The sequence below is a fragment of the Artemia franciscana genome, chromosome 20 (genome assembly GCF_032884065.1).
Source record: "Artemia franciscana chromosome 20, ASM3288406v1, whole genome shotgun sequence".
Classification (NCBI taxonomy): domain Eukaryota; kingdom Metazoa; phylum Arthropoda; class Branchiopoda; order Anostraca; family Artemiidae; genus Artemia; species Artemia franciscana.
In genome coordinates this window covers 35768054-35787197 of record NC_088882.1, presented here as the reverse complement: position 1 = coordinate 35787197, position 19144 = coordinate 35768054, and the positions used below count along the sequence as shown (strand labels likewise).

Here is a 19144-nt window from a genome sequence, read left to right as displayed (position 1 = left end):
GAGTATAAATAAATAGTTTGAGTGCATTTTTGTCATGTGCATTTATTTGTCAACAAAAATGATGATGGTGAAGTTGGGGGGACTAACGATAAAAAACTCCGCGAGGAGCACTGAACCGGTCTAAGGCCAATTGTAAAATATTTTATTTATATATTTCGGAATAGAATTTTGGGTTAATATATGCCTTTTTTTATTTTAATTTTTGGCAGGCTACCTTGGTGGAACTGGAACATTATTTTTCACATTAGATGTTTTTTATTATTTTTTTCCCGGTGTATTTGTAATAAAACAGATTGTGGCTGTTCAACCGCGATCTTGATTAAAATGGAACACAAATTCCTGAGAAACATGCTTGAAATGTAAAAATAACATTGAAATACATTAAATGAAAATAGTCAAAAATAGGACTAAAAAATTAGTGGTTTATGTATTATTAAAAAGTATTGTTTATTTTAAATTGTTTACTATTAATCGTTTATTATTCGTTGTTATTATTTAGAAAAAAGTATTTATATTGGACAAATATTAGGTGCTTCCATTTCTTCTTATCCCAGCTCAAGTATTTCTTTTGAATTTATTAAGTATTTATGTACTCGAATAATATCTATTTAAGCTTTTAGTACAAAAAAGTTTGGAAGAGTAGGGAGATAAGTCTATGAACCAATATTAGAATATTAAAAGCTACACTGGAGACAGTGGTCAAATATGGTTCTGAAGCATGGGCGCTTCGAAAAACGGAGGGAGATTTGCCTATTAAAATTTTATTTTATTATAGATTTGCCTATTAAATATTAAAAGCTACACTGAAGACAGTGGTCAAATATGATTCTGAAGCATGGGCGCTTCGAAAACCGGAGAGAGATTTGCCTATTAAAATTTTATTTTATTATAGGTTTCCCTATTAAATATTAAAAGCTACACTGAAGACAGTGGTCAAATATGGTTCTGAAGCATGGGTGCTTCGAAAAACGGAGGGAGATTTGCCTATTATGGATGGGGAGAACAGAATGTTTCTGTTTAATAAGACAGAGAAAAATAACAAGAACACTTTGATGAAGCAAAACGCATGGAATTTGATTGGGAGGTCACCTTCTTTCTCTTTTTGTTGCGCCAGTTTGGCTTGCCATAAGCGTATATCCTCCTACTCCAGATAAAACTCCACATAAAACAGCTAAGTCCTGAATCTCCTAATCCATATTTTCTTATTTTCAATTCTTGCGCCAAATTCACAAGTATGTTTGGTCGGTCTTGTAGGACAAGTTCAATAAAGAACGCTCCGTGTGAATGGCCACTTACAGTTAACTAGGGTTATAGTCCTTGGTCCGCTAAAGTGTTTAAAGTGGGTTTAAATCTGTTCGCTTAAGATACGGACTGCGACGTTGAAGCATTTATTTCGTCGTCATCCTCTACATCCTTGCCATCTACGCTTAATTTTGGGAACCAAACTCAAGAGTCCTCTTGTGGCTTTCCCAATAGCCCAGAATGGCACAGATTTAAAAACGTAGATGGCGCTCCAAACAAGCTGGGATGGGTAAAGTCTTTTCAAAGCGTCCAGGACCGAATGAACGGTGATTGGAACGAGAGAGAGAGACGGAGAAGAAAGATCATAATTGCGTGTTTGTTTTGTTTATTTTTTCTCAGACTGATTGTATCAAACCAATGGTCATAAAAGTCATAAAAACTCTTATTTGAATGGAAATGTACCACAGCAAATAGGCATTTCCTGCCGTTTTGTTGGCGCAAAACGACAGTTTCGGCCCAAAGGGTGCCAAAAAAGCATAGAGTAAAAATTTCAAGGTGGCCAATCGATTGTAAATTATCACAAAGCTATATGTTGGGCCACCAAGTTTCAATGGCAGTGTCGCTGTAATGTGGCGTATTAGCCCCTAAAGGTGCACGTAGTCAATTCAGAATCAGACATTTATTTTAGAGCTTCATTTGTCTAGATTGATTCATTTGAAGTTGCAAAAAAAATTATGTCGTGTGGTGTATAGTTGCGCATCGGCCACATGGAGTTCTGGTGGATCTTTGTAAATAGGGGAGTCAAACTTGAATTTCAAAAACTACGTATTTGTGGCAAACTACGTATTTATGGCAAACTACGTATTTGTGGCGTAAAGCTCATAACTCTTCGTTAGCTTTCAGGTAAATATAGAAGGAGGTTTGGGGGAGTAGAAATTAGTCTCTAGTCCCATTGATTCCCAGGAATGTTATGTACTATGCATGTAATATGGGTGCTGAAGGATGATAGCACCCCTCTTATTCCTTACAATCTTTTTCTTGTCCCCCTCTTATTGGGAGACTATCTAAATTTGGAGTTTATCGGGAGAAATTGGTAGACCTCTTATTGGGTGTGAATGTAATATGGGTCCTGAAGGATGATAGCGCCCCTCTTATTCCTTACAGTCTTTTTCTGGCTCCCCTCTTGTTGGGACACTATCTAAATTGGGAGACCTCTAGTTGGGACTGCATGTAATAAGGGTGCTGAAGGATGATAGCATCCCTCTTATTCCTTTCAATCTTTTTCTTGCTCCCCTCTTATTGGGAGACTATCAAAATTGGGAGTTTATTGGGAGAAATTGAGAGACCTCTTATTGGGACTTTATGTAATGTGGGTGCTCAAGGATGATGCCGCCCCTTTTATTCCTTACAATATTTTTCTTGCTCCCTACTTATTGGGAGACTGTCTAAATTGGAAGTTTATTGGGAAAAATTGGGAGACCTCTTATTTGGAGTGCATGTAATATGGGTGCTGAAGGATGATAGCACCCCTCTTATTCCTCTCAATCTTTTTCTTGCTCCCCTCTTGTTGGGAGACTATCAAAATTGGGAGAAATTGAGAGACCTCTTATTGGGACTTTATGTAATGTGGGTGCTCAAGGATGATGCCACCCCTTTTATTCCTTACAATATTTTTCTTGCTCCCTACTTATTGGGAGACTGTCTAAATTGGGAGTTTATTGGGAAAAATTGGGAGACCTCTTATTTGGAGTGCATGTAATATGGGTGCTGAAGGATGATAGCACCCCTCTTATTCCTTACAACCTTTTTCTTGCTCCCCTCTCCTCTTATTGGGAGACGATAGTTTATCTAAACGCTTATGGATCGTTTCATAGAGCAAATACTAAATTGGTAGACTTCTTATTGGGTGTTAATGTAATATGGGTCCTGAAGGATGATAGCGCCCTTCTTATTCCTTACAGTCTTTTTCTGGCTCCCCTATTGTTGGGGACACTATCTAAATTGGGAGACATTGGGAGACCTCTTGTTGGGACTGCATTTAATAAGGGTGCTGAAGGATGATAGCATCCCTCTTATTCCTTTCAATTTTTTCTTGTTCCCCTCTTATTGGGAGACTATCAAAATTGGGAGTTTATTGGGAGAAATTGAGAGACCTCTTATTGGGACTTTATGTAATGTGGGTGTTTAAGGATGATGTCACCCCTTTTATTCCTTACAATATTTTTCTTGCTCCCCACTTATTGGGAGACTGTCTAAATTGGGAGTTTATTGGGAAAAATTGGGAGACCTCTTATTTGGAGTGCATTTAATAAGGGTGCTGAAGGAAGATAGCATCCCTCTTATTCCTTTCAATCTTTTTCTTGTTCCCCTCTTATTGGGAGACTATCGAAATTGGGAGTTTATTGGGAAAAATTGGGAGATCTCTTATTTGGAGTGCATGTAATATGGGTGCTGAAGGATGATAGCACCCCTCTTATTCCTTACAACCTTTTTCTTGCTCCCCTCTCCTCTTATTGGGAGACGATAGTTTATCTAAACGCTTATGGATCGTTTCATAGAGCAAATACACTAAATGAGCTATTTTTCTGAAAACATTGTAGTGCAGAAGTTGCATTTGATTTTTTTTTAAATCGAGTTTATGGGGGCTGCCAATCCCTTCTCGCATTTAGAGGTAACTTTGGGTACGCTATTAAAAACGAACAGAAATAAGATAAAAATAAGTTTTTTTTAATGAAAGTAAATTGCAACGTTAAAACTTAAAACCCAACACAAATGTTTCCTTGTATGAGCTGGCATTCCCCCTCTTAAATCTACTGCTCTTCAGACTAAAGCTGCACTTTTTGTCCAATCTCTTAAGAAGGTTATGACTTGGGTTGTTTTTTTTCTGTTGTTTTATTAGGGTGAGGGATGGGCTAGTTCGTTGAACGTAAATTAGAATTTTGTTAATTATTTCTGTTTTCTCGGGCTTGGGTTGTTTTGAACTGGTATTTTTGCTTGAATCTTACGTTTTGTTGTAGCGAAAGTGACTTTTGTTTATCTATCTATTTATAGGATGCAAAAATGTATTGATATTGGTTAAATATTGTGAAATCAAATTAAATTCAGGTTTGTTTACCTTTGTGGTTATCAAAAAGAAACAGCCTTAAGTTGTTTGTGCGCTCGATTTTGATTCGATAAAAAGTCTTATTACATTCTTCTGTTTCCTTCCTCCTCATAGAAGCAGAATTTGCAACGTTCAAAGTCGATATTCTAAGTAAAAAATTGAGCAAGAATTCAACAAAATTTAGAATCAAGTTTAGCAAGACAGTATTAAGATTTTTGTTTTCTAGTTTTTCTATCAGTCTGATTTCTAGGTACGATGTAAAAAAAAAAAGGTTTAAGATGTCTAAAGGTCTTCAAAATTAGAAGATCTTCCAGACCTTGGTGGCTTGTTGAGCGAGAGACCTAATAAGCAAATATAGAGGTGTGGTTCGCCGTTTTCGACGATCATAATTTTCTTAATCGTAAATCTTAAATCATTGGACGATCGTAAATCGTCGGATGATCGTAAATCGCAATTTTAGGCGCCAGGTGGACGGATGTATGTAAATTGGACTATTTACGTGCCTATTTGGTGTTTGCTTTTATTCATTATAACATTTTTATGGCACTTGGTATTAACCAAGTGACATATAGCAATCGCAAATTCTGTCAGTCTGTCGGTTTGTCGGTCCCTGTTTTGCTACTTTAGGCACCACCAGGTAAGCTAGGACGATGAAATTTGGTAGGCGTATCAGGGACTGGATCAGATTAAATTAGAAATAGTTATTTTCCCGATTTGACCATCTGGGGGGGAGTGGGGGCCGGTTAATTCGGAAAAAATAGAAAAAATTAAGTATTTTTAACTTACGAACAATTGATCAGATCTTAATAAAATTTGATGTTTGGAAGGATATCGTGTCTCAGAGCTATTATTTTAAACCCCGACCGAATCTGGTGACATTGGGGGAGGAGTTGGGAGGGGGAAACCCAAAATCTTGGAAAACACCTAGAGTGAAGGGATTGGGATGAAACTTGGTGGGAAAAATAAGCACAAGTCCTAGATACATGATTGACCTAACCGGAACGGATCCGCTGTCTTTGGGGCAGTTGGGGGGGTTAATTCTGAAAAATTAGAAAAAATGACGTATTTTGAACTTACGAACGGGTGATCGGATCTCAATGAAATTTAATATTTAGAAGGATATCGTGTCTCAGAGCTCTTATTTTAAATCCCGACTGGATCCAGCGTCATTGGGGGGGGGGGGGGAAATCTTAGAAAATACTTGAAGAGGAGAGATCAGGATGAAACTGGGTGGGAAGAATAAAAACCTATCTAAGATACGTGACTGGCATAACCGGACCGTATCTGCTCTCTTTGGTGGAGTTGGGGGGGGGGGGGGTTATTCGGAAAATGAGGTATTTGTAACTTACAACGGGTCACCAGATCTTAATGAAATTTGATATTAGCAAGATCTTGTGCTTTAAAGCTCTAATTTTAAATTCCGACCAGATCCTGTGACATTGGGGGGAGTTGGAGGGGCAAACCGAAATTCTTGGAAAACGTGAAAATTGGGGTATTTTCATCTTACGATTGGGTGATCAGATCTTAATGAAACTTGATATATATAGAAAGAACTTATATAAACGTACTACTACAGCTACCAACAGCTACTCAAAGACGTCTTGCTTTTCATATCCCCCCAGATAGATGGCCAAAAAGCACTTCACTCTTTCTTTTAAATCTTTTCTTATCGCATTTTGTCTCCTCATTCGAGGACATCCTGTATTTCGTTTTCACCCTGATGAATGACCAAAATACACGAACTTTGATAAAATATTATCCTTCATTCTTAAACCGTGATCTAATCGTGACCTAATTATTGCCCTAGAAAGAACAGCTTATTGTTTGATGAGCTGGTCAATCAATCATTATCTACTAAAGCTACCCTTCGAAAATTCATATCCTTCTGTAAACCAAATCGGTAGGATACCCTCTATCCCTGTGTCCCAACCCCGATATTTAAGTGCCCTAATACAACATCAGTTCGATAAATGATTTCCAAGTCAGATAGACGCATAACGTACCAGAATACAATATTCTTTTTGAGTACGTAGATGTAACCGTCAATGTCCAAAATTCGTGAATGTCGACATTCACCGGTATATGTTTGAAATACCTTTTTTTTTTCTTGGATTTAGTCAGCATTGCCAGTCAACTTTTTCAGTTTAATGCAAGGTTTGATGATGATAGGTTAGGTTAGGTTTTTAACCCATTTCTCATATCTATAACCAATTTTAACATGGTCTAACCTAAATTAACATCACCTAACCTTAACTCTTATCAATGTAACTTTATAAGGCTGAAGAAGCTTACTCGCAAAGCTAATTGAATCCAAGTAGAGAAAAAGGAATTTCCGACATTCACCAGTGAATGTCGCCATTAAAAAAATTTGAGATATGGATTTTGATTTGGATGTTGGTTTGTTTTGGATTTATTTTCAATAACTTTTTATGCAACAAAACACAAATATTAGCCTCGGAACTCGGAACGATTTTTTGAAAGTTAGTAAGTGTAAAAGTCGTTGTTTTCTTTGCCAAGATCATTTTGTCCCAGGGACTTCTGTTAAGAGTACATTGTATTATAAAAATTTTGTATGCAAGTTACGTGGTAATGTTAATTGTAGAACAACCAATGTAATTTACCTATTAGAATGTAATAAATGCTGCCTACAATATGTGGGGGAAACAACTAATAATATATATAAAAGATTATCTGGACATAAGACAACAGTTAATAATGAAAAAACTAATAACTATCTAGTTCAACATTGTAATAATGGTAAATGTTCCATATCAGATATAACTGTCAGTATTTTAGAAAATTTAGAATTAGAAAATTTAAATAAAGAAGAGAAGAATAATAGACTACGTAAACAGGAGGATTTCTGGATCCATACTCTTGGTACAGCTTATCCTTTTGGGCTAAATGATCGTGTAGCAAAATATGGTGACATGTCTCATGTTGTTGTTAAATGTATTGATGGTTTTATGGACCATCCTTCTTTTACTTGTCCTACTAAACGTAAAAAACGATCGAGAAGACATAGGAAAAATAATAGAAAAAATGAATTAGATGTACATATGCTTTCTATAGATCTATGCCAGCTACTTGAATCTAGGGGTATGATTTCTGTAATAAAGTGTCTAAATAATTTATCCAAGAGGAATTTAATCAAACTTTTCTGGATTGTTAAGAATAATACAGCTCTTGATTATAATTTTAAAGTAATATGTGATACAATTTGCATTCTAACTAAAACGAAATTTATTTCAAAAAAGAAAAAGTTCGATAAGATTAGTAATAAGGATAACAGATTATATTTACCTATTAATTTTACTTGTAAGCAGATTGAAGATATTAATTTACCGGAAATTTTAAATCAGCGGCATGTGAAACAGGCCCTTCCTAGTAATTTAAATTATAATGATAGTCCAGTTTTAACTTATAAATTTTCAAAAACTATTGGGCAAATTATTTTTAATTATAATTTAATACTAAAAAAACTAGATAGTGATATAAATTGGAAACCGGTTTGTAATTGTAAGCAACTTGGCCCATTTGTAAATCCTACTTACAAACATGTTATAACAGGGGACTTGTCAATAATAAAGCAAGATGATCTTCAAATTATAATGAATAAAGGGGCTAATTTCCGTCTTTCTCATCATTTGAAACCATCGAGTGTTCTTGATGGCTTGGAAAATGATTTTGATTTATTTATTGATAAGTGGTGTAAGAAAGAGAATAAAAATAAAGAGAGTTTTCAAAGTTGGAAGAATTTAATTATTAGTAGAGTAAGAAATGAAATATATTCTAACTTAAAAAATAGTAACACTAAATCATTATTTTATAATGCGAAGATTAAACAAGCAATTGCTAATCTAAAGAATGAATTTGTAATTGTGCCAGTGGATAAAGCTAACAATAATTTTGCCATAATTTGTCAGAAGCTATATTGTGATATCTTAAAAAGAGAGTTATGCACAACTAATGTTTACGAAAAGGTAAATATAGAGGATGAGAATTTAATTGAAAAGACTGAAGAAATACTTTTTAAAAATTTTAATATTAAAATAAATGACAATGATGAAAAGTTCCCTTTCCTATATTGGACTGTAAAATTTCATAAGAATCCCCCTAAACCACGGTTTATTGCTGGAGCAGCTAAATGTCCAACCCGCATTGCTGCTACTGACCTCTCTTTAATTTTAAAGGAAATTGTAAATAAACTTAAAGCCTATTGTTCTGGTATTAAAAAATTTTCGAATTTTAATCCATATTGGAGTGTTAATAATTCACTGCAGGTGATAGATTCTTTAACAATGGTTTCAGCTAAAAGAATTGAGTCTTTCGATTTTGCGACAATGTATACTAATTTATCACTTAATTTAGTGTTTGATAATTTAAAAACTGTTATAAAGAAATCTTTCCTCTTATCTAGTAAAAGGTTCTTAAAAATAGACATTTATAATAAAAAAGCCATATGGACAAACTGCTTTAATACTACAGTTAACTTGAGATGTTACAGCTTGGATATGATTTTTGAGTTATTGTAATTTGTTTTATACAATACTTATATAAGATTTGGGGGTGATTTGTACAAGCAAATTATGGGAATTCCCATGGGGGGGAATGCCAGCCCATTTATAGCTGACTTGTTTTTAAGTAAACTAGAATATAAATATATGATGGATAAGAATAATCCAATTAATTTAAAGCATGCTTTGTCAAATAATAAAAGATATTTAGATGATATTTTGGTCTTAAATTGTAAGGATTTCATTGATATTTCTAAAAATATATATCCATCAGAGCTTATTCTTGAGCCTAGTCATGGCGCTGGTCATGAAGATCATTTCTTAGATTTAAATATTAATATTTGTGATAATAATAAATTAAGTTTTAAAATGTATAATAAAACGGATGATTTTGATTTTGAAGTGATTAGTTTCCCATTCCCTGAAAGTAATATACACTCAAATATCACATATTCAGCGTTTTTCTCACAGTTACTTCGTTATGCAAGGATTTGTAGTAATTATATTGATTTTAAAAATAGATGTAAAATCTTAAGCCAAAAATTGATATCAAGAGGTTTTTCTGCAAATAAATTAACTTGGCAATTTAAAAAATTTAGTTTTCATTATAACGAACTTTTAAATAAATATCAAAAGAATTATCTAGAAATACTTAAAGAAATTTTTAACTAATTTTGGAGGTTCGAGAAATGTTGTCACAGCGCCATTTATTTTTAATTGTGTTTCTAATTGAGCGGATTTTCTAAAAAATTAGCCACATGGTAAAGATGAATTCTATAATTGTTTAGTTCATTCAGGTTTTTTGCAATGTGTTAATATTTGTGATTTGGTAAAATTTATAATATTTAGTTTACCTATTGTTGCTAAAAGGAGGGATATATTAACAGGATAAGCTTGTTTTTGGTTTTACTTGGTTGTTTTACATTTGCTGGTTTTTTTTTCATAGGCATGTATTTTGGGGGTGATACCTGACGCGGGGATGCCATGGATATTCTGTGGTAGCCACAACACTGTGCTGGGTAGATAATTTAGAGAGGCGAAACCCTATATAGGCCAGTATATTCTCCTGATGAGCCCTTATGTTGGGTGTTGCCTCTGAATTAATTGTCTATATTATTTTTTTTTTTTTCTATTGTTTCGTAAATGACGACTTATACTTATTGACGACATGACTGCCTGTCCATGGATTATTCTTTATGGTTGATTGTGTGTGGCTATGCTGTTTGACCTATGTGATTGTATGGATGAGTAGGGTTAAGGCCTCATTCAAGTGCTGGTCTATATTAATCACTAATTTAGGAAAACAGTCTTCCTTTTCTCCTTCTGTCTCTCTTTTTTTTTTTTTTTTTTTTTTTTTTTTGTGTTTGTGCTGTAGCATTGCTGATTTCTCTTTTCATTATATATATATATATATATATATATATATATATATATATATATATATATATATATATATATATATATATATATATATATATATATATATATATATATATATATATATATATATATATTATGCATCGGCACTGTTTCTGTTTTCTGTTTCTGTTTCTGTTTTTTCTTGCCTGTTTCTGCCTGTTTCTGTTTCTGTTTTTACAAAAAACAGAACAGAAAACAGAAACAGGCTACCTGTTTTTGTTTTACCTGTTTCTGTTTCTGTTCTGTTTTTTTTTCATCTGTTTTTTTCCGTTTCTGTTTTTTTTATCTGTTTTCTGTTTTTTTTTTCTGTTTTTTTTTTTTCAAATGCCGCGCTATCTAGCGGGCATGATACCAAAACGCATGATACCTACCCGTACCTACCGTACCGAAACGCACATCTAGCGGGCATGATACCATGATACCGTTGATTTTTGAATTTAAAAAAAGGGAATAGTTGTGGGAAAAGTCAAAGTCATGGCCAATTGTAGAAAAAAGCTAAGACAGATTGTCCAATTAAGTGGGTAACCCAGTCAAGGTTAATTTTACCCCTTTGATTGCCGTTGTGACTGTCTCCCATTTATGCTACACCTCTCCGTGCATGCATGTCCCTCGACAATGCCGAAATAGAGTCAACCCGTTGACTACGGGTTGACTACTTGAAAATTTTCCTCTCATGCATGTCACTCCACAATGCTCAACTAGAGTCAACCTCTCATGCTAATTCACGGCGGGGTAAATCTGAGCGAAAGAGAGAGATAGAGAAAGAGAGAGAAGCTTGAACGCTATACAGTGGACAATCTGGACATGGGCTAGATGGGAACCCCATATGACAATGTCTCTACTGTTGGTATATGTGTAGCGGATGGCTATTACCGCTTGAGCAACGGTCTAACCATTGACGGCTTTAAGGATTCGTGCTTTAAGCGGCAAACATGGGCTCAATGAAATCCCATATAAAAGAGGAATATAGCGTTGGTATTTACTTAGAGCAATGGGTTACCGCTAGAACAGCGGTCCAACAAGCCACGGCTTGAAGGCATCCGTACTTTAAGCGGTGAACCTAGACACCTTGGTATGTGTGTAGCGGAGGGTTATTACCACTTGAGCAATGGTCTAACCGTAGAGCGTTATAGAGCGTTGGTATTTGTTTAGAGCAATGGGTTACCGCTATAGCGACGGTTTAAATAGCCTCTAACTTAAGCGGTGGACATAAGCTAGATGGGATGACTCTGTGTCTGTCTGGTATATATTAGCAAGCAGCGGTCTAAGTAGCCTCGGCTTGAAAGCATCCGTGCTTTAAGCGGTGAATATAGTGTTGGTATATGCTTTGAGCAATGGTTTACCGCTAAAGCAACGGTCTAAGAGCAACTAGGGTAAATTGTCAATTATAAATGACATTTAAGCTTGAAAGGAATATAGCGTTGGTATCACCCGATTGGACACATTTTATGACAAATTTCGCCCCCCCCCCCCCTAAAAATACGCTAGTGTGTTGAATTACACGAAGTTGCTCATCTTTTGTATGTGACTACAAGGATTTAACAAGAAGATGTTTTCTTTCCTATTAGAAATAGAAGAAGTAAGGAAAAAACAGGAAAAACAGCTGTTAAAACAGCTGTTTTTTTAAAAAAAACAGCTGTTTTCTGTTTTTTCGAAAAACAGAATAGATTACAGAAACAGGTCACCTGTTTTTGTTTGACCTGTTTCTGTTTCTGTTCTGTTTTTTTTCTAACTGTTTTTTTCTGTTTCTGTTTTTCTCAAAAACAGAAACAGTGCCGATGCTTAATATATATATATGTATGTATGTATGTATCGTTCTATGCCTCAATTGTGCTTAATTTATTTCTTTAAGTAAAAGAACGTTGCGCAATACCTGACCTTAAGAGATAAGTAATCTTTCAAAACTGTATCCAAGAATTGACGTCTATGTTTTTCTTCTAGAAATAGGGGAAAAACCGAGACAATAAAGTTTTCTATTTGTAAATAAGGAAAGAAATAATTGTTTTCTAGAAATTTCTTTTGTTAATTAAGCGTACAATAATATTAAATTTATACAGTTTGCACTGTTTTTATGTCGATGTATAAAAGGGTATGTTTGCTTGTGAGGTTTTGCTTTTACTAGTGTTTTCTTAATTTTTTTTTTTTTTATAGCTGTTATGTAATGCTGACGCATCGTAGTTTGCTTGATCTTAGTCTCGTAGCAGCAATTTGCAGCCTGCAAGCTGAAATTTCTGCTGTGTATTTTGGGAAGCTGAAATAAGAGGGGACGGGAAGGACCTGTCCGTTCCCCTCTCCCCCAGAATTAGTCCTGATAACTTAATAAGCTTTTTATTAATTTCATGGGTAAACTATATGTGAAATTTTGCAAGTTCTAATTTTTAATAATGATTATATTAAATTGTTTCATGAATTCATGGGATTGTTGGTATTAAACCGACTGTGGCAACATGCAGAAGTGGCTGCTTGCTGCCAGTCTATGCAGGAGCATCAATAGATAAAATGTAAATGAGGGGCAACACATTTTATTAATTGACTTATTTTTTGTTTGCTGTTTTACCTAATGATATCGTTGCAATATTAAAACAGATAAAATTACGGCATTTCGTCCTGTAAATTTACGGGTTCAGTGTTTTTTTCCTTACTGGTCCCTCCCACCCCTATTGCTCAAATTGACTCCCCACCCCTCACATATTTTATGTTTTGGAACAAAAGGATAGAGGGTAGCCAAAAAAAGAAATACATTTTGGGTAGTAGTGGATCAAAATAACAATCTTCATATCTGTTTGCTCCCAACCTTAATGCAGTTGTATTCTCTTGCAAAATAAAAGGATTAAAGTATCTTTACAGTGAAGGGACGCCCAGAGAGGTATTAGTCAGGGAGGTGTTTAATAGGTGGGATGTTGGATAGGGACTGTAGAAAATCAAAGTATTTGCATTTCTCATATTGTGCAAGCCTTTTTGTTTTTAAACCTGATATTAAATTTGTTCCATTTAATTATAATTACGCCGTTGTTTCATTGAACTTTTATTAAGAACAAAAAAGCCAAATTTGTTAAAAAGATCTCGAATTTTAAGTCTTTTAAAACATATCTATAATAGTAAAGTAAATTTTTCTTGCAAATTTTTTGCCAAAATTTTCAGGAAAGATATTTATTAGTATTAATTAATAGTTCGTTATTCAGCCTAGCCTTTACTATTTTATAATCCAGAAAAGATTTTAAAAACGAAAGAATCTGCCTTATAAATTAAGAATCAATTTAATTATATATTTTCAAATTGTCTAATTGTGCTAGGTAAAGCTGTACTGTCAGCGGCGCTAATAATTTTCTTATAATGGTTTTACTCCCATTTTGGAGTACCAGAGATCCTCCGCTACTGAGTTTTCTGTTTCTCATAGTAGTTACCATGCATATTTAGCTGCTGGTCTCCATTGCATTGGAAGACGCATATATGACTAGCAAGGGCGTATCCAGGATTTTTTTTGTGAGGGGAGGGGTGTTCTACAAAAATGCTTTAAAAATGTATTAAATGTTTATTTACGTACATTTTATTACGTTTTTACGAGTCGAACAAAAATTTCGCAAGTGGGGAGAGGGTTCTAACACGGTATCCTCCCCCTTTGATACGGTCTTACTGGCAAGACGTACCATCTGTTAAAGTAATGCTTGGGTCACATTATAGTCGCGCTTTTTGGTGAAATAAAATTACGCACGCCGTTTGCACATGTCGTTCTTGAGTTGATTATTATCAAACAGTGGGGTAACGAACTGTAGTAAGGAGCGACCCGGCTCAATAGTAAAATAAACTCTAAAAAATGAAATTTTTATAACAATAGTTACATCAAAAGGACCGCATTTTAATGCTGATTTTGAATATGTAAGTTTCATTAAGTTTAAACTTACCCATCATAAGTTACGAGCCTGAGAAAATTTGCCTTATCTCAGAAAATAGGGGAAAACGCCCCTTAAATGTCATAGAATCTTAACGAAAATCACATCATCAGATTCAGCGTATCAGAAAACCCTACAGTAGAATTTTTAAGCTCGTATCTACAAAAACGTGGAATTTTGCATTTTTTGCCACAAGACGGATCACGGGTGCGTGTTTATTTATTTGTTTGTTTTTTGTTTTTCCCACGGGTTATCGTATCAACCCAGTGGTCCTAGAATGTCGTGTGAGGGCTCATTCTAATGGGAACTAAAAGTTCTAGTGCCCTTTTTAAGTGACCCACAAAATTGGAGGGTACCCATGCCCCCTCCCACACTAATTTTTTCCCAAAGTCACCAAATAAAAATTCTGAGATAGCTATTTTATTCAGCATAGTCAAAAAACCTAATAACTATGTCTTTGGGGACGACTTACTCCCCCACAGTCCCCTTGGGAGGGGCTACAAGTTACAAACTTTGACCAGTGTTTACACATAGTAAGGGTATTTGGGAAGTGTACAGACGCTTTCAGGGGGATTTTTAGTGGAGAGGTGGTAGGGGTTGAGGGGAGGGGGTTATTCGGGGAGAGCTTTCCATGGAGGAATTTGTCATGGGGGAGGAAAATTTCCATGAAGGGGGCGCAGGATTTTTTAGCATTTTTTTAAAGAACATTGAAAAAATAAATATGAAAAAGTTTTCAACTGAAAGTAAGCAGCAGCACTAAAACTTAAAACGAACAGAAATTATTACGCATATGAGGGGTTCACCTCCTCCTAATACCTTGCTCTTTACGCTAAAGTAGTTTTATTAATTTCAACTATTTATCCTACGGCTTTTGTGATTCAGGGGTCATTCTTAAGGAATTGGGACAAAATTTAAGTTTTAGTGTAAAGAGCGAGGTATTGACGAGGGCGTGACCCTCTCATATACGCAGTAAGACATACGAATGTAGAAGTTCGTTGCGTAAGTTAATTCGTAAGTTACGTATATTTTTACTAATAAAAACGTTCGTGAAAAATTAAAAGTTCTAGTTGCCTTTTTGAATAACCAAAAAATTGGAGGGTAGCTAGGCCTACTCCCCCACTCCTTTTTTCTCAAAATCGTCCGATCAAAACTATGAGAAAGCCATTTAGCCATAAAAATAAATTAATATGCAAATTTTGTTTTAATTATTCATGTGCGGAGAGCCAAAATCAAAACATGCATTATTCAAAAACGTTCAGAAATCAAATAAAAAAAGTAAGTTTTTTTAACTGAAAGTAAGGAGCGATATTAAAACTTAAAGCGAACAGAAATTACTCCCTATATGAAAGGGGCTGTTCCCTCCTCAACGCCCCGCTCTTTATGCTAAAGTTTTTACTGTTTTAAAAAGTAGAATTGAGAGAAAGAGTCAAACTTTAGCGTAAAGAGCTGGGCGTTAAGGAGGGAACAGCCCCTTTCATATAGGGAGTAATTTCTGTTCGTTTTATAGTTTTAATATCGCTCCTTACTTTCAGTTAAAAAAAACTTTTTTTTTATTTAATTATAGCATCAAATTTGGGATTGGCTAATCAGATTTAAGGCATCATTTTTGTGAAAATAAAAAACGTGGCTTGGAACTGCAGTTTTCTATCTGTAATGCAAATCTGACAAAAATTACAAAGCAGTAGGACATTAGAATAATTTCCTAATTAAACAATAATTATAGGAAATTATAGAATTAATTATAGAAAATAGAATAATCAGGAAAAAATTAGTATTGGTACAGCCTTTTCAAACCAATTACTTGCATTTTAATTGTCCACTTCTGAAATGGAAATGTGGCATTAGAATGAAGAAAAAACTCCATTCATGCATAAAACAATGCCATTCATTCACCAGCTGAATGCCATTCATAAAACCAGACTTCAACAGATGTAAATATGATGTGGCTCGGGCATACAGCTAGACTTAGATTTGAACTGGTGAAAACGAAATGTGTTCATACTAACAACGTTATGAAGATGGTGCCACTGGAGTTTGTAAACTGGTGGATTTTTAAACCCTAGGCATAGATGTCTAGATCTGAAACTGGATATCTGATCTCAACTAGTTCAATCCAACACCAAATTGTATGTTTAAAGGAGCTATCTAGACACGTGACAGGAGCTATTTGGTGTGACCCGTGTCTATTTATAAAGAGTTACGGGCATATCCACGAATGCAGCTTACATTTTGCATCATTGGTCTATTTAAAACTGTTCGAATGTTGTTTCTTTATTTGTTTGTTTTCATTTTCGCAGGGTTTATTTATAATTGTAATTAATATGTTGCCAACTAAATAAATATTAGTTTAATAAATTTTATACATTCTGATCTTTTCTTTCTTTTGGGAAAACAGTCGTGAGAAAGCTGATACTGCCAAGCCGAATACCGTATTCCGGTGGACAATTGCTTTACCGATTGTTACCATTCTCTTTGCCTGGTTAGGCATTTCACTCCGGAACAAATATGGCGTCGTTCTGTCTGGGAAAATAATTTAGAAGAATAAGGGGAAACTTGATGTTTTTTGTTGTACTCTATACCAGTGAATGTTGTTTGTATTTGTGATATTTATCTTTTTTGTCAGCTTTACTCAGTAATAAATTTGTCCCAAGGTCTTAAGGCAGGACTGCATTTTATTTTCACTGGTTCCCTCTCTATCTCTTTTTCTTTTCTCTTTTTCTTATTTAAAGGTAAGCTCATTACCCATCCTCATTACAAACTAATTTTAAGAAAGGTTACTAAACAAAGAAAAGCTGACGAGGAAATACCCTCCGTGCTGCCCTATATCCACTTGAAGGACCCTCGTGAAAATTTGGAAAATTTAGGCTGTAAAAATTTACGTCTTTGAGGGAAGGTACACAAATGAAGATCCAGTGACTTAATCCTCCCCCCTATTATAGTGGGTATGCAATTATGCAATACTGCACAGATCTGAGAGTAGAACTGAGTGGATGATCGCAGAACATCTGTAGAGTGCTCTTTTTTTCTGAAATTCTAGCATCTGGTGCTTTTTCAAATCAATAATAGTGTCGCAGGGTGCCAACCGACTTTTAAATACTATTCTATTTGTTTTCAAAGAGAGGCAGCTCGATGCTTACAGTCCCTCAAAACTACAAGTTGCCCATTTGAAAACCAAGACCTTAAAGCGGAATTTGAGCACGGATTTGAACCGTGCAAAGATTATCTACGGCATAAATTGAGGGTCGTGGGTTCCAGGCTGGTGTCAATCCACCATCTTCCTCTCTCACACACACAACTTCATAAAAGCAGAAACACTGAACATATTTTGACTCGTGATTGCCCAGCTGTCATTTAGGAAGGGGGATGAGTTTTCATGATTCCTGACCAAGATTTGAAATCAGTGATGGGCACGCGTTTTGGTCCACATAATTCAGGACCTCTGGACCCGGGCCCTACCCCTTCCTCTTCCGCTTAGGCTATTCTGAGTCTGTCTATTTTATAGAGTTTACAAATAGATAACTTCGAAGACTACATTGCCTTTCCATGACGAAAGTAAAACAGTTCAAAATAGGGATGAAACCTTTTTATTGACAGTGAATAGATATAAAACTATTTAACTGGATATTTCGAACACATATACACTGTTCATCATCAGCAGTAAAACCAAAAAAAAAACAAGAAAAAAAAAAAAAAAAACTGTATATGTGTTCGAAATATCCAGTTAAATAAATTTATATCTATTCACTGTCAATAAAAAGGTTTCATCCCTATTTTGAACTGTTTTACTTTCGAGTTTACAAATAAAACTAAATTACAAGCCAGGTTGGAAGACCCTCGTCTCCAATGAAACCCCTGGTTCTATATTTTAAAACAGGTCTTTTTTTATTTAATAGACAAAGCATAGTTTCAATCTTTCGTCTGTGTCACGGTTACCGGTTTCATCTTCACAACTCTAAGATCATAATATCAACTCTAATATCAACACTCTTTTGCATAATTTGTGTCTATGCAAACTTTGCATAATTTGCATAAAATAATTTATGACTATAATTTTGCAGAAGTTCTGTTCAACATAAACGCTCTCTTTTGCATAATTGTCGATCTTTTCACATGAAATCTAATCAGATAACAGGGAATGATAAGTGAACACAGGACATATTTTATACGGTAAAGAAATAAGACGTGTCACAGTTACCGGTTTCATCTTCACAACTTTGGGATTTTTACCAAAAACCGGTTGCTAAGCTGTTCTCAAAGGGAAAATCAGTGGAGCATCGTAGATAATGAAGTGTGATTGAGCATGCATTGCCTTCCTCATCGTTTCTTTGACAACAGCTTAGTATCTCATTTTGAAATTTAACTCCGAAGTTTGAATGTGTCCGATACAATGTTAATAATAATAATAATAATTTATTGTTACCCTCTGTACGCAAAAATTATGCTCTAAAGAGGAGCATAAGAAAAAGAAAAGCAGAAATGACACAGACAAAAATTACGCACAATTCTTGACAACTTTAACTTTTAAACACTCATTCAGCATCCAATACCAGTTTCAAAATTTTTATAAGGGTATATGAACTACCGAATTGGTCCTTTTACCCCCTTGAATCCGTAAAAGAATCTTCAGATAGTCAGCAATCCTTCATCCTCTTCTGTAAGGCCACCCCTAGAAATAAAGATGTCCTCCAGTCAGCTAACAATGTATTCTCCCTATAAAACTAACTAATTCTAATGACGGGTTGTGGGAAGTGCGAGTACTTGAGCTACCCATCCGCAGCAGTTTATGGTCTATAGGCCGCTCAGTAACTATACGGCTCTTCCCATTTTTTTCCGCTCTCTTCTCCACATTCCACAACTATTACCGAATCAACTTCTTTCCCATTGTCTTCTTCATGCTATAGTGCATGGATCTAACACCATAATATTTCACAACTAGCGACACTAGGTACTTGACAGAAGACAGGTCAGTGAAA

General features: G+C 35.0%; 1 protein-coding gene across 1 annotated transcript in view; it reads left to right on the top strand.

Annotated features, from left to right (window-relative positions):
• LOC136040191 (probable flavin-containing monoamine oxidase A) overlaps positions 1 to 16829 on the top strand; it is a 74385-nt gene extending 57556 nt beyond the window's left edge. Inside the window, exon 10 of the mRNA XM_065724342.1 lies at positions 16567 to 16829. Coding sequence (XP_065580414.1) covers positions 16567 to 16708 — 142 coding nt within the window. The 3' untranslated portion in view covers positions 16709 to 16829. The remainder of the gene's footprint in view (positions 1 to 16566) is intronic.
• Positions 16830 to 19144: the final 2315 nt, after the last annotated feature.